This window comes from Acipenser ruthenus, chromosome 13 (assembly GCF_902713425.1).
Source record: "Acipenser ruthenus chromosome 13, fAciRut3.2 maternal haplotype, whole genome shotgun sequence".
NCBI lineage: Eukaryota > Metazoa > Chordata > Actinopteri > Acipenseriformes > Acipenseridae > Acipenser > Acipenser ruthenus.
Window position 1 is genome coordinate 2,347,586 of NC_081201.1, and position 14,156 is coordinate 2,361,741.

Consider the following 14,156-nt stretch of genomic DNA (forward strand, 5'->3'; position numbering starts at 1 on the left):
ATTTTACTAAGCATAGTTTTCTTCTTGGGAATACAGCAACTAATGCGTTCCTCGAAGGGATGTGCCTATGTTTCAAGAACAAGCTTGAGATTGTATGAAAAAAGAAATAACCATAGCTAAAGAGGCCAGTTACCGAAATCTACATTTACCTAAGCAACAATATTCTTTAACTTTAAGGAGACCAAACATGACCCAAAGCTGTTGAAAGTCTGCCTGCACACAGCCTGCTTTGAATGTTGTTGGCTTGCTTGTACTTCCTGAAGCATTTTTTTTTTTTATTGTTATGCTAGTTGCTTTATTGTTCGAAATGCTCCGTGGTCAAAATGTTTGCATTAAAGATAACAACATCTGCTTTAAAAAAAAAAAAAAAGAAAAAAAAAATCAAAAACCACATGCATTAACTGGCTTTCAGTCTAAAGCATGAACAACTAGTCAAGGGCTGCCATAACGTCAGTTGTTTGTATATGATGTTTCTGTCTTTGTCTCTTAATGTTTTTGTCTGCTTATGAAAGTAGGTGTTTGGCGCTGTGTTCCGAGCTGGCGCTAATTTCTGTCTTGAAGTCGGCTTCAGTCGGATATGGTTGAGCGCTTTTTCCCTTTTTTTTCTCTTCAACGAGCGCTACTTAGTCTTAATTTACTTTTTTTGTTTGTATTTCTGTATGCTGTGGTTGATTTATTTCTGTATTTTTTTTTTTTTTTAATTTGCCCATCCTGCTGTTTTGCCAGCCATAGTTATTACCTTGTGTCACATGTCTTTCACTTTTTGACAGATGCTAAACAGCAAATCAAATAAAGAACCGTCTTAATTCGGTTTTCATCTAGTATCGGCAGCATACTAGGACCAGCATACAGTGTCAAGCTGTTCTATTAGTTTTTAGTGAGGAAACTCCTATAAAAATACTGGAACACTTCTTCAGTTCCCCGTTACTGTGACCAAATAATAAACATGTTGCCGTATGTAGTCAGTGAGTAACCTTAAAATGTCCTTAGTAGTTTGGGTAGAAAGTACATGTGTGATCATTCTTGTAGGTGACATTGTTTCAGATTACATCTGTTCTGCATGACTGTTTGTACTTGCATGCTTTTTTTTCCCTAAATTATAAAGAAAAAAAAAAACCCTCTCCATGCAAATAGTGTTGAATTTAATCTACATTAAATCAGGTCAGAATAAAATGATACATTGGTCCATTTTTAAAACGTAGCTTCGCATTTGAAACAGCAACTAATAGTGTTTTAAAAAAAAAAAAAGAAAAATGCTTATACGGACCTTTTATAGCCAAGCAGCATGTATCGCTTGCATTACATGTACAGATGGCATTATTATAAAGTGAATCAGACTTTTTTTAAAAGGTTTGCGTCTCATTTTGCTGCAGAGCTTGTGTAGAAGCCGTAAAAGCTCCAGAAATGAACTAAGCTCTCGCTCGTTGCTTGGCAGATTATACCTCAGAGGAGGAGGAGGAGGAGGAGGATGAATTCGAGGAGTATGATCTGGATGGGCATGACTGCCTCGGTTCTCCCAGCCTGGATGAGAGTGGGCTGGGGCTGCTGGCCAGGTTTGCTGCCAGCGCCATGCCCAGTCCCATCATCGTTCCTTCACTGTCTGTCGTTCAGCTGGAGGCCAAGCAGAAGGCCAAGAAGAAGGAAGAAAGGCAGAGCCTCATGGGTAGCAATGGTTTCCTAGTTCCTTACCTCCAAACCAGAAGTGTAGTTTAGTTTCCATTCTAATAAGTTTTCTTAAATTTGAAACATCTCTGAGAGTACAGAAGTATAGAGCATCTCTCTACTCTATGTTGGAGCCCCCCACCACCCCAATGCTCTCCATTGGTGTACAGAAGGCCCCTTTAAAGGATACAAAACAATGTTTGAATAGAGATGCAGTGCCGAATGTTGATGTCATGTAGCAAGGCAGACAACAATGGCATCTGGTTAACCTGCTGGATATATGTGGGATTTTGTTTTATTATTTTATATATATATATATATATATATATATATATATATATATATATATATATATATATATATAATATATATATATTTGCAGCCAGTTTAGAGTCTTAGAAAGGATTGTGCTTCGAAACTGCTAATCTATTTGTCCCCAGCTAATGAATGAAACCCAATCCCCACATTAAAGACAAAGGGGGACTTCCACACTGAGGTTTTAATGGCTCTCAGGTAAACTACTGTGTGCCTGTCTGTCTCTGCAGCAGCTGCACATTAAAAGAGCAGCAGGCGTCCATTTAGAAATAACTCTCAAGGAATACAAAGGAGCTCTAGGTAGATGTGGTCTTTCTATGTCACGGATAGAAAAATAAGTCTCTTTCCAAACCAGTTGAGACGTGTTTCTCTCTTTCTTGCCAGGGACTGAATTTGAATACACAGATTCAGAGAGTGACATCAAGATTAAGAAGAAGCCCCCCTCACTGCTTCACTCCAAGAAGCCTCTGCTGGATTCGGCCGTGCCCGTGGGGATGACTGGGGAGCTGCCCGGCTCCAACAAGCTGAAGCTAGCGGAAAAGGGAAAGAGGCTGAAGAAGGTGAAGTCTCCCCTGGAATTCAGCTTCGAGTTCGGCCAGGAGGTGAGCGACGACGACCGCTGGCCGCGCAGGAGGAGCGAGCGCATTTTCCTTCACGACGCCACTCTGGTCACACCCCTCTCTCCCTCCAGAACGAGCCCTCCCGCCACTGCCAAACCGGCCCGCTCCCCCAAAGCCATGCCGCAGAGCCCCAAAAAGGAAGCCAGCAAGCCAAAGGAGGAAAAAGACCATGGCAAGGTATGTTCCTGTTTGAAATTCATTTTCTGGGAGCTTGGTTCTGTTTGTAGGGGTGGTACACATCAACAACAGCTAGGATGGAAATAGGACTCCCGTTGCACAGCAGTTTGATCAATTCCTGGTTTTACAATGAGTTTAATAAGACACACCTGAGCTTGTTAACCATACTGTGGCTCACAGTAAAACCTGGAATGGGTGAAACTGCTTGGTAGTAGGAGTCTTCTTTCCATCCCTGAACAGGAACATAAGTAAACATCCACTTACATATACAGGTACTGCTTGTTGAATGGCAGTTCTCCAAAAGCACTTTGCACTACAAATCCAACTGAGCTAGTCCTGGAAAACAAATTGGTTTTTGAAAGTATAATGGGGGAAGTGCAGATTATTTTCATAGTACAGCCATTTTGGGGGGGGGGGGGCAATGTTTGCTGTGGTTTGCCTAAATATTGGCAATCGACTGAAGAAACTTGTAGATATCCAGTTCCTGATTAGCCTGCTTGGCCCATTTCCAGGTTGACTGCTATTTCCATTGCCCCCCTCACTCCGTCTCTGGTTGACGGATGTGTGAATAGTGCGGTTGATAGCAGTTTTGATAAAGGCCCATCTCTCAACAGATCCAGCCTGTGCAGTGATGCACTGTGTGCTCTCTAGTTGACTAGACTGGTTCTTTCTTTTTTAGAAGAAGAAAGGCAGAGAGACCCCATTGTGTCTGTCACCCCCTCAGCACCTGAGCACCTCCAGCGAGGGCCAGGTCTGTCTGGCCTCCTCACCCCTCAGCCCAAGCAAGAAGAGCAAGGTCAAGGTGAAGACGAGGGAGGTAAAGAAAGAGGTAAATTAGACTAGGGGCTCTGATTGACCACTTTAGATTAACACAGTGCCAGTGTATTTATTTATTAAGAGCTATCTCACTATTCAAAATGCAGCCAAAGGGAGTTGGACCCGGTTTTGTTTCCTTCTGCAAATCTATTAATGCAAATTTTACGTTCTCTAACCATGCTCTGCTCCATATGGTTCTTGCCACACCCAACTCTGTTCATATACTGATAGCAGCTTGCTTGCTGACTTGAGCTGAGAGAACACAGGGCCACTTTGTGGCTTGGAACTTGGTTTCAGGAGACAAGGTTTCAGGTCACTGCATGGCACACCAGAGGAGACTTGGGGTTTGACAGCAAAGTTGCTTCAAACTAGGTCTCCTGGAACCAGGTTTCAAGCCACTGCTCCTGAAAAAGTGGCTTTGTGTTCCCTTGGCTTTAGCTTCACACCTTATTCCTGAAAGAAAATCCAATATCTGCTACTAGTTGCTGAAAAGGGTCCGATTTGTGATCCAATTAATATTTGAATACATTTTCTATTCTGAAATTGATGGTAGAATACTCTTTGTGTTGGCCAATAAAAGGAACTGGAATTCAAGGTAATTTGGGGAACATTAGTTGAAAATGAGTGAGAGCTCGGTAGGTAGTTCTTGACGACCTGAGCTTGAACTCATTTTTGGGGTTTGGTTGACTCTACTTATCATAAAACCACCACGCAGTTTGGCACAATTACCTTTTGCTCAAGAAGGGGCCTGAGACTAGCCAATAGGAGCTGTTTGTTCAGTTCCATAGCATTGGCACCTCTGTGTGTTCCGGGGCTCCGTTAGGCAGAAGGATTGAGAGGTGTGTTTCCCAGCAGGCACGAGGGAAGGGCGGTGCAGTCAGCAAGCTGATGGAGAGCATGGCCGCTGACGAGGATTTTGAGCCCAATCAGGACAGTAGCTTCTCTGAAGATGAGAACGTCCCGCTGAGTGCGCTGATCGACAGGCCCAACACACCCGGTGAGTTCAGACCCAGACGCTTTCCCCTCTGCTGTATGTTTACCTCCGGTCGCCTCCTCATATGAAAACCATCCGTTATTATCATTCATGTATTCATACATATATTTGTGTGTGTTTTGTAATGTGCTTAAAACCATGCATTCATTAGTTACCGCTGAGGAGAGGTATTGAATAACAATGGAGACTCGATTTTACCTTATCATGCAGCATTTTCAGGATAAGACTGAAGCATTTGTGCAGGCCACACAAAATCAAAATTTTAACTACTGAGTGGCAGATGAGTGTAAAGAATAGGTGCAAAAAAACCTTGTCCTTGGAAAGAAAGCGATCCGATATAACTCCAATATGCTTTATTTTTAAAAAATGCGATGCTTTTATATTGCGAAACGATGTATAACATATGCAATGAAAAGTTTTTTACAATAGGTCTAGGACTCTGCTATTAAGCTGTCTGCTTGACTCATTTCTTCTGATTTTGTTATTGAGTTTTAAAGGTGTGGATGATGTATCATGTCAACAGAGCAGCGATGAACTGGTCTGCCTATGGACTGCCTAGCCTGTTGACATGTAAGAATCTGCAGTGGTCTGTTCTCTTAGCGTCAGTGCAGTCTGGTGTACGTACCAGCCACAGGGGCTGCAGAATGAAATGCCTTTTTGCACTGTCAGGCAATTAGCAAGGAGCTTTTCTGCTGCTTTGGGTTACTAACTTTCTTTTCCCTCCCTCTCCTCCTCCTCTTTGCAGGCCCCCGTAACTGTGTTATCGACAAAGACGAGCTGAAGGATGGGCTCCGGGTCCTTATTCCCATGGATGATAAGCTGCTCTATGCCGGCCACGTCCAGACTGTTCACTCTCCAGACATGTAAGAGAAAAACCTACCTCTGCTTGTCTGTTACGGACTTAACTACCCCTCGTACTGCAAACCCAGCCATTTCCCACAGAGAGAGGCTTTACAATGCCTGCAGATGCAGACAGGCTTTGACTTAATTTTCTGCAGATCAGACTACAAAGGCTGGGAGTTTATTAACAGCAGGGAAATCTGCTTAGAATTGTTATAAAGCAAATCTAGTTACTACAAGCCTGAATTCAGCACACACAAAAAAACAACTTCTAAGGGGTTTTAAATCTGCTGAAATGTTAAGAAACTTATAAACATAAATCCTTAGGGGATTTTCATTAATCTTTGTCTGGAGCATTTATTAGCTTTTTTTTTTTTTTTTTTTTTTGCATGTGTGGTCCCATTACATTTTATATTAAGATCATACAATATGCATGCATGTGTGTGTATATAGGCAGCATCAATGTGGAGCAGATTTTAAATATAAATTAAGGGATCTGATGGTGTAATATTCTGGGGTTCTACAGAAAATCTGAATATCATGAAAAAAAATCCTGTCCACTTTTAATATATTTTCTTTTGATCTAATTATTATTATTATTATTATTTATTTCTTAGCAGACGCCCTTATCCAGGGCGACTTACAATCGTAAGCAAAAACATTTCAAGCGTTACAATACAAGTAATACAATAAGAGCAAGAAATACAATAAAACAAGTAAAGTACAAGTTTGACAAACCACAATTCAATAATACAGCAGGTAATAGTGATAGTTACATCAGGATATGATTAAATAGTGATAGTTACATCAGGATGTGATTAAATACAAAGTACTACAGGTTAAAAACTTGGCAGATTACAGTATTCTGAAGTACAGGATCTAATGGTATTGTATTGGGATATTTTTACCTGGTCCCTCTTAAAAAAGAAACCCCAACTGGCTTTGCACCTGGATATAAAGACCTTCATAGCTTTTGTTGAGTACCGTGTATGATAAAGAGAAGGATTAGGGAAGGTGTATTTATTTCATTAGAAGGTTGTTGCCTGAAAATCCTTTTTTTATTCCAGTTTTTGTTGAAGATATTGCTTATTGCTGCATGTTAAAGCAAAGAAGTCCAATTTGGCCCACCAAAAATAAATCTTTGGGGACAGTAAATAAAGTGTACTGTCCACAGTGTCTGCCTCCTTCTATAGTGGCTGCACAGAAAGCTAAAGAAAAACACAGTAAATCGAGGAATTACAATGAAGTATAAACTGAACAAGATTGGGAGGCACTTCAGTATTAAGTCAGCAGGAGGCGCAGCAAGCAGGGGAGTTCATGGAAAAAAAAGAATGGGGAAATCCCCATAGAAAACAAACCTATTAATAAAACCACTCTTTATGCTGTTTGTAGCTTGGGGCATCTGGCAGTTGGTAAGAACTGGCTGATATTGTGCTCTATCCAAAGATTTGTATTTATTTTTTTCGCCTTGCGTATTAGTTGAATCCATTAGCACCCTGCCTTAGGGAGGGAATCAATAAATCTGCAAGCAAGGAGAAAGAAGATATCTGAAAACTGTTGATACCCCGTTTGGAGTCCTTAATGAGCCAGTATTAAAGAGATCAGTACAGAATTAAAACCACTGACTCCCATACAACAAAACCATTCCCTTATCTATCTTGGTCCTTTTTTTACTTTTCATAACATTTGTATTTAAAGTTCATAAAGAAGTCATTGGCAGGCACACTGAACAGCTTTTCCTCTACACATTCATGTTAATAACCGCTTTTTCAGTTAGTCTTTTTTTGTGATAGAAATTACCTTCTCTTGTAGAATCCTTCAGCAGTCTTTGCTATTTCTTGATAACATTTGCATATTTTGTTTTACTTCCTGCTTAAAATGTGAATCTTCTGCAAATGTAACTAAGACGGAGACTGGGTGCAAACAAGCGACCCTGCACATCGGAACCGAGCATCTTAACCACAATGCAAAAGAGCTGGGCTTGTCTGCATGTGTGGTTTTCAAGCTTATCGCCTAATTTCATTTACCTGCCTCAGTAGTTCTGTACGTTACAGAACTAAAAGTATTAATGATGAGAATGTCGTGCTTTGGACTAGGTCTTCCATCCAGCTCACTTTGGTAATCCTCTGGACAAAGAGTTGTGTCTCTCTTTTGTCCACACGTATGACTATATTCATTTTAAAAAGGTGCCAGTAACGATTGAAGCGAAGCTGACATTTCCGAGTGGTTTCCAGTTTACGTTAAGTGCAGAGACAGCATGAATCCCCAGCCGCTTAGATACCAGGATCCATTGCTTATTTTTCTTCTTCTTGCCCATCGTCTCAATTGCTGCAGGAGCACTTACTTTGAAACCTGACCTTTTTTGATGAGTCGGAGCCTCTCGGGGCTGCTGCTTACCTCTTCTGTTTGCCTGAGGCCGCATTTAACTTTTTGCTTCAATAAACTGTGTGGCCAACATCTAAAAGCAGGCTCCCTCAAAGCTGCCAGACCCTGCTCCTGGGATTCGCTGGCATATTACGAAACCCGCTCGGGATCCAAGGGCAAGTTTATTAGTTTTGTGTTGGACACAGACAGATAGTCCTCATAAGGAATTATTGTGACTGATCACCCAGGTCAGTCCCTCATGCCCATGCTGTCGAGATCATCCTGTGACATGTATTATAAATGTAGTATATTTAAATAAAATCAGAATTAAGGTAACAGGCTCCAATAGAGTGACGTGTAGTTTTTAGTTTAACGTACATGCACTGGGACTACTTCTGGAGGAGAAAGATTCTTAACAGGCTTCTTTCCCCTGCAACTGCAGCTATTGAGATCCTTCAAGGTTAATGATTGGGTGGGGAGGAGATTGTGACTTTTCAGCACATTACACGTGTATCAGTTGTGTAGAAACCAAGCGCCATGGCCTATTGAAGATGTTGTTAAGAACTGCACATTTTAGAAAACATCAGTACCACTTTGTAGTTGCAGAGGATTTCAATGCATTTCAAATGAAAGTTGGGCAGATATTCCACCTTCCTATTTTCAAGTAGGGACATTTCTTTTGGAGAGTCCTGAACAGTACACAGGCGAGGCTGATTGTGACACTGAATGTGCTATTGATCTTGTCTCTTTATCCTTGAGAACATGAGAACTGAAACGTATCCAACTCATGCGAGGATGAAGAATGGCATTAGTACTTGACAAATGTAATCCCTACTGCAATACCCAGCCCCTCGGAACATAATCGAAACTTGAGCTACAGCACTCGAAGCCAGGAGGCCCACTGTAACAAGCCTGTGACTAGTGGTTATGTGAAGGGAAAGCTGCTGTACAGTGGCTTTGAGTGGCTGCTGTCAAGTGCTGAGACCAGAATCAAAGTCATGGGGCTGTCATTCAACTGCAGTGGTCTTTTCAGCCCGGGTCTAGAGATTACATATTTACAAGTTCCCGAGAAGCCCACCGGTCTTTGTTTTCATGCTCTATCCCACCCTTGCAACAGTTAAGAAACCAGCCAAAAGAAAAACACTTGAGGTCAGAAGCCAGTGTTTTTTGCTCTCTGCAAACGGCGTCCTTCAGTCTCCCTTAATCAAGAACAGGCAGGCTTGTCAAGTAGGAACCCCCAGCATCACCAGAGGCCCTGGACAGCCTCTCGAGCACCAAGCTGGGCTCCCAAACCAAATGCTGCCAATGCAATTCAGTCCAGATATTTCAATTCTAACCATACACACATTCAAAATAAATTAACTGAACTGAACATCCATCCAGGTGCTAGGCTAGGCAATACTTGGGGTTTTTGACAGCTCCTACATATTTACAAGCTCATGTCAGTCATGGTGTTTCTTCTTAAGGACGAGGAGGGTTTCACATCTGCCCTCTCGCCTCTCCTCTCACAGCATTGGCTTCAGTATTACAAATAGGGCCCAATCCTTTTCTTCAAATGAGATACGTTTACCGAAATCCGTATTTCTTTTGACCATTTCCCTGAAGAGGGGAAGGTGAAGGGCTTGCTTAGGCAGAGTCCCGTTATCGTACTCGGCAGTCCTGTAGAGTGCCGAGAGGTCAAACCTGCATTGGGCTTTATTTTAATTTTTTTCAGATACCGAGTTGTTGTGGAAGGAGAGCGAGGAAACCGGCCTCACATCTACTCCCTGGAGCAGCTTCTACAGGAGGCGGTATGTACGCTGTCTGTGCGGATTAGAAAGCAGGCTACATGCCAAGGAACATCAATGAAAGGTGCAATATAAACCGCCCCCAACAAATTCCCAATTTCTCCATTTAATAGCCTTCTCTATTAATCTGTTACACTATACAATGATTTCCAACCTATTTAGAAGAATTTGAAGATCACTGATTTACGTTGATCCTACCCCCGTTGTTATAAATGTAAGAAATAACTTCTGGATTCGGTTTTAAAGTTTTGTGGACTTCATGAAAATCCTAGTTCATAAGCATGAGTTACAATAGCCCATTTAATCCACAAATGAACTGTGCATGGGAACCTTGGGTAATTTAAAAACCATATATCCCAATTGCCCTCCACAGATTATTGATGTAAAGCCCCCCTCTGTACGCTACCTCCCAGAGGGAACGAGAATCGCTGCATACTGGAGTCAGCAATACCGCTGCCTGTATCCTGGAACCGTGGTCAGAGGTAATATACTACAGTGTCCTGTTGTATCTTGAAATTTTCATCCATGCTTTTCCTACCGCAGTTGCTGCTTTATTTCAAATTCAAGTTCTCCTAAAGTTTCGTGGTTTTGGGAAACAGCGCCTAGAACTGTGGCTCTCAAAGACAATCCATTCATCTTGGTCAGCCTTGGCTTGGAATACAGTGCCTCTAGTGAGGTTTTGATTGGACGTGTGCCGCATGCGATAAGAGGGAGTTAGAAGGCAAAAACAACTTTTGAACCCCCCACCCCCCTCTGCTTCCTGAGGGATTTCTTTTAGACAGATATGAGCTGTGTTTGCAGAATACCAGATTATTTATTTTATTTTGTGTTTCCTGTGTGTTACCTGAGGCTACAGCAGCTATGAATCCCGATTCTTCCACACAATTCCAGATGTGTTCTCCAGGCCCAGGCAACCTCTTAAACCTTGTCCTTTTGCTTCTTGTCATGTAGGGAGCCCTGATGTGGATGAGGATGATGATTTGATAACCGTGGAGTTTGACGACGGAGACACAGGAAGAATCCCCCTGTCGCACATCCGACTGCTGCCTCCCGATTATAAGATACAGTGTAAGTATTATATAACAACTGGAAACATGCTTTATTGTTTTTAGGTTCAGCTTGGTATTGTTTAACCTCTGAAAAATACTCCAGTTAAAATGAAATGGTTTTAGTATCTTGTACAGGAATACGTCATACAAAAGCTCTATAGGGGCATACCCAAGACAAGGTCTGGTTAACCGTATAGAGTGGGGTTATGTTTCCTAGACCTCTTTAGTGGTCAGTGATGGTGAAAGAGTTCTCTAAACTTCTGTACATTTGTGTGCTGTATATGTGTGTGCAGTTTATTAAGTGTGTGGCACTGTTTTGGCAGCCAGTTTATTATCCAGAATGTTATTTTTCACTTTCACCCTGTGCAAGGTGGTACCCAGGTTTAAGTCAGGCTTGATGTTTACAGGTGCAGAGCCTTCTCCTGCCTTACTGGTGCCCAGCACAACGAGACGCAGCAGGAAGTCCAGCAAGGATGCCGGGGAAGGCAAGGAGGCGAGCGTCCAAGTATCGGAGGAGCCAGTTCCAAAGAGCCGAGGGCGCGGCAGGAGGCCCAAACCTAAACCTGGTACAGTGACCTGCTAGCTCCTCTGCAACCAAATAAATACATGACTATGTACTGTGTAAAAATAATACGAACAATGTTAATCTGTTAAACATAAATTTATTAAAAGTACTGCTGATTCTTCCAGACATTATGTATTCAAACCCTGATGTGTTTTTCTAACTTGCAAAGGGCCTGAAGTTGTTCCTGAGGATCGTGAACAAGGAGAAGTGTCTGCTTCCACAGACACCCAGGAGAGATCAGCGGCCCTGGGGAAACCAGGCTCCAGGCCAGCTAGAAAGTGCCAGCAAAGCCCAAACGCTGGCTCTTCTGTGGCGATGCCTACTGAAATACAGAAGAAAATCGCAAAGGGGAAGATTCCTGCCAAAGGAAACACTCGGCAACAGGCGTCCTACACAGGACCAGTTTTTGGCAAAGTCCTTTCAGATTCCTACAGTGACCTCTTGGGTTCATTCATACCCAGTGACAACAGTCAGGGGAAAGTGAAATCCAAGAAAGGGAGGAAAGGAGATGAGGCCCAAAGAAAGCAGCCCGAGTCTGAGCTTATGATCAAGCTGGATCACGAAGGAGTGACGTCTCCAAAGACCAAGAAGACCAAAGCCCTGATGATGATGGAAGACCAGAGCCTCTCAGGCAAGAGGGACAACAAGACCATGATGGGCATGGCTTATCCCACGGTCATGGTAGGGGAGGTCAAACAGAAAGCAGCCAAGACCAAAGCAGGGGAAAAGGAAAAGCTGAAGGCTGGCGCTGTCTCCACGTACAGCGTAGGGAAGCTGGGGAGAAGCGTGGATGGCTCGGTCAAGGTAAAGGATCCGGAAACAAACGAGGAAGAAGAGGAATTGGACGACGACGACAGCAGCAGCAGCAGCAGCAGCGGCGGCGGAAGTAGCAGCAGCAGCTCTGAGTCAGATGGGGAGGAAGAAGAGCAAAATCAGGGTGTAGGAGGCCAAGAAGACAGCACCTCAAACAGCTCCAGGGCTTCCAGCCCCATCTCATCCACCAACTCCTCAACCTCCTCCTCCAGCAGCAGCTCCTCCTCCTCCTCCTCCTCCTCCTCCTCTTCTTCCGGCTCCAGCTCTTCTTCATCAACCACTGATGAAGACTCCTGCAGTTCTGATGAGGAGACCCCAGCCTCCCCGCATTCCACTTCTCCCACCCAGCAGGCTCCTCCCCAAGCCGAGGACAAGGTATCAGGACAGCTCCAGTCCTCCTCTTCCTCCTCCCCATCCCGGGCCAGGAGTCAGAAACAGCAGCAAAGCAAGAACAGACCGAAGAAACGGGAAGGAATCCATCTGCCCACTACCAAGGAGCTTGCCAAGCGTCAGAGACTTCCTTCGGTGGAAAACAGACCCAAAATCGCTGCCTTTCTGCCTGCCCGGCAACTCTGGAAGTGGTTTGGCAAACCAACCCAGGTGAACTTTATTCTGTAATTGTAGGCTATTGCATTTATGGGTTTTTTTGTTCCAGCTCCTTTTGGTTTGACTCCCTTTTAACTCACTTTTTAACAGCTTAATCCAACATTTTTTTTTAAAGGTTATTATTTAATCCAGACCTAAGGCGCCCATTTATGTCTGACGCCACAAACATGTACTTGATAACTACAAGTTTATTATAATCAGCTGCTGCTATGCCATGAATGAAAAACACCTGGTGTGTTTTTTTTTTTATATAACAGTTTCCCAATGCTACAAGCTTAAAGGCATTTTTATCTTTTTATTTTCTAGAGGCGAGGAATGAAAGGTAAAGCCAAGAAGCTGTTCTATAAGGCGATTGTGCGAGGGAAGGAGATTATACGCATCGGAGACAGTGCGGTTTTCCTGTCTGCTGGGCGGCCCAACCTGCCTTACATTGGGCGCATCCAAAGTATGTGGGAGTCCTGGGGAAACAACATGGTGGTCAGAGTCAAGTGGTTCTACCACCCAGAGGAGACTAACCCAGGGAGGAAATTACATGATAGAAAGGTGAGATTAGGGGAAAAAAATACTGTGATTAAACTGTAATGCTTATAGTGCTTTTAAGAGGTACTAAAAAACTAACACTGTGATTTAAAACAAAACATAAATGATCTGAATTTTGATTGATTTGGTTCTACTTTACAGCTGCTATGAGCATAGTGGCACTATAGTTACCATCTCTGCCGTTCAGCATTTATAAGAATATTCTACCATGTTTATCCTGCAATGGAGGCACACAGGGTACAGATAGAATAAAGCCAGACTCATCCATAGTATGCCATATCATTTGAAGCACTGTTCGATCATTAATGCATGCAAACCTGCTGGGAAACACGTGTTTCTGGTATGGCTCATTTTGAATGACATACAGTATGAAGTTTAAAAACATATGCTCCTCTCATGGCTTTCCACAGATCCCAATGTACTTTTAAGATAAAAAAAAAATAGCTTTTAGTCTGATCTGTTTAGAGACCACCTTTCTTGTAGTCTAGGTTTTAAATGCTGTCTGAAATAGCTGTATTATGTTCCAACGCCTCTTCTCGTCTCCCTCTCTCATTGGCAGCAATGGGATCAGAAGTCTGGGAGAGGACTACCAGCTGCTCTCCAGGCCTCCAACCAGAGAAAGGACTTCATGGAGGTGAGTTAGATCCCTGACTATTCTTTATGCATGTGTGGGGTTCTGCAGATAATGGGAAAGCAAATAAAGTCTTTGTTTTAGGTTTTAAGTTTCTAACAACATAAAGCTTTTGCAAAAAAAATTGCATTAAATTTACATGAAATTTACGTAAGGTTGCCCAGATTCCTTGCAGCTGTGAAACCAGGTGTTCTTGAGGCATGTATTTGGCAGAACTTTGCTTCTAGACTGGACTCTGGACAGCCGGGCATTTTTACAATGAAAATCCTCCCTTCCTGAATGTGTGTTCCCCTTATGCACTTAAATGCTAACAAACCTAGTATAATAAATGCCAGACCATTTGTGTTGCCAAGTCTAAAAAAATTAATCAGTTCATA

At 42.8% G+C, this 14,156-nt stretch overlaps 1 protein-coding gene across 5 annotated transcripts in view; it reads left to right on the plus strand.

Moving 5' to 3' along the window:
* The window catches only part of LOC117417783 (trinucleotide repeat-containing gene 18 protein-like), a 66,394-nt gene that overhangs the window by 46,351 nt on the left and 5,887 nt on the right, over positions 1–14,156 (plus strand). For 2 of the 5 annotated variants that reach the window (XM_034030079.3, XM_034030081.3), the window contains exons 18-29: positions 1,436–1,663; positions 2,362–2,774; positions 3,454–3,603; positions 4,443–4,587; positions 5,330–5,447; positions 9,503–9,578; positions 9,949–10,057; positions 10,527–10,643; positions 11,032–11,190; positions 11,359–12,602; positions 12,915–13,151; positions 13,708–13,782. In XM_034030079.3, coding sequence (XP_033885970.3) covers positions 1,436–1,663; positions 2,362–2,774; positions 3,454–3,603; positions 4,443–4,587; positions 5,330–5,447; positions 9,503–9,578; positions 9,949–10,057; positions 10,527–10,643; positions 11,032–11,190; positions 11,359–12,602; positions 12,915–13,151; positions 13,708–13,782 — 3,071 coding nt within the window. The remainder of the gene's footprint in view (positions 1–1,435; positions 1,664–2,361; positions 2,775–3,453; positions 3,604–4,442; positions 4,588–5,329; positions 5,448–9,502; positions 9,579–9,948; positions 10,058–10,526; positions 10,644–11,031; positions 11,191–11,358; positions 12,603–12,914; positions 13,152–13,707; positions 13,783–14,156) is intronic. The other 3 variants (XM_034030080.3, XM_034030083.3, XM_034030084.3) reach the window with 3 other exon arrangements.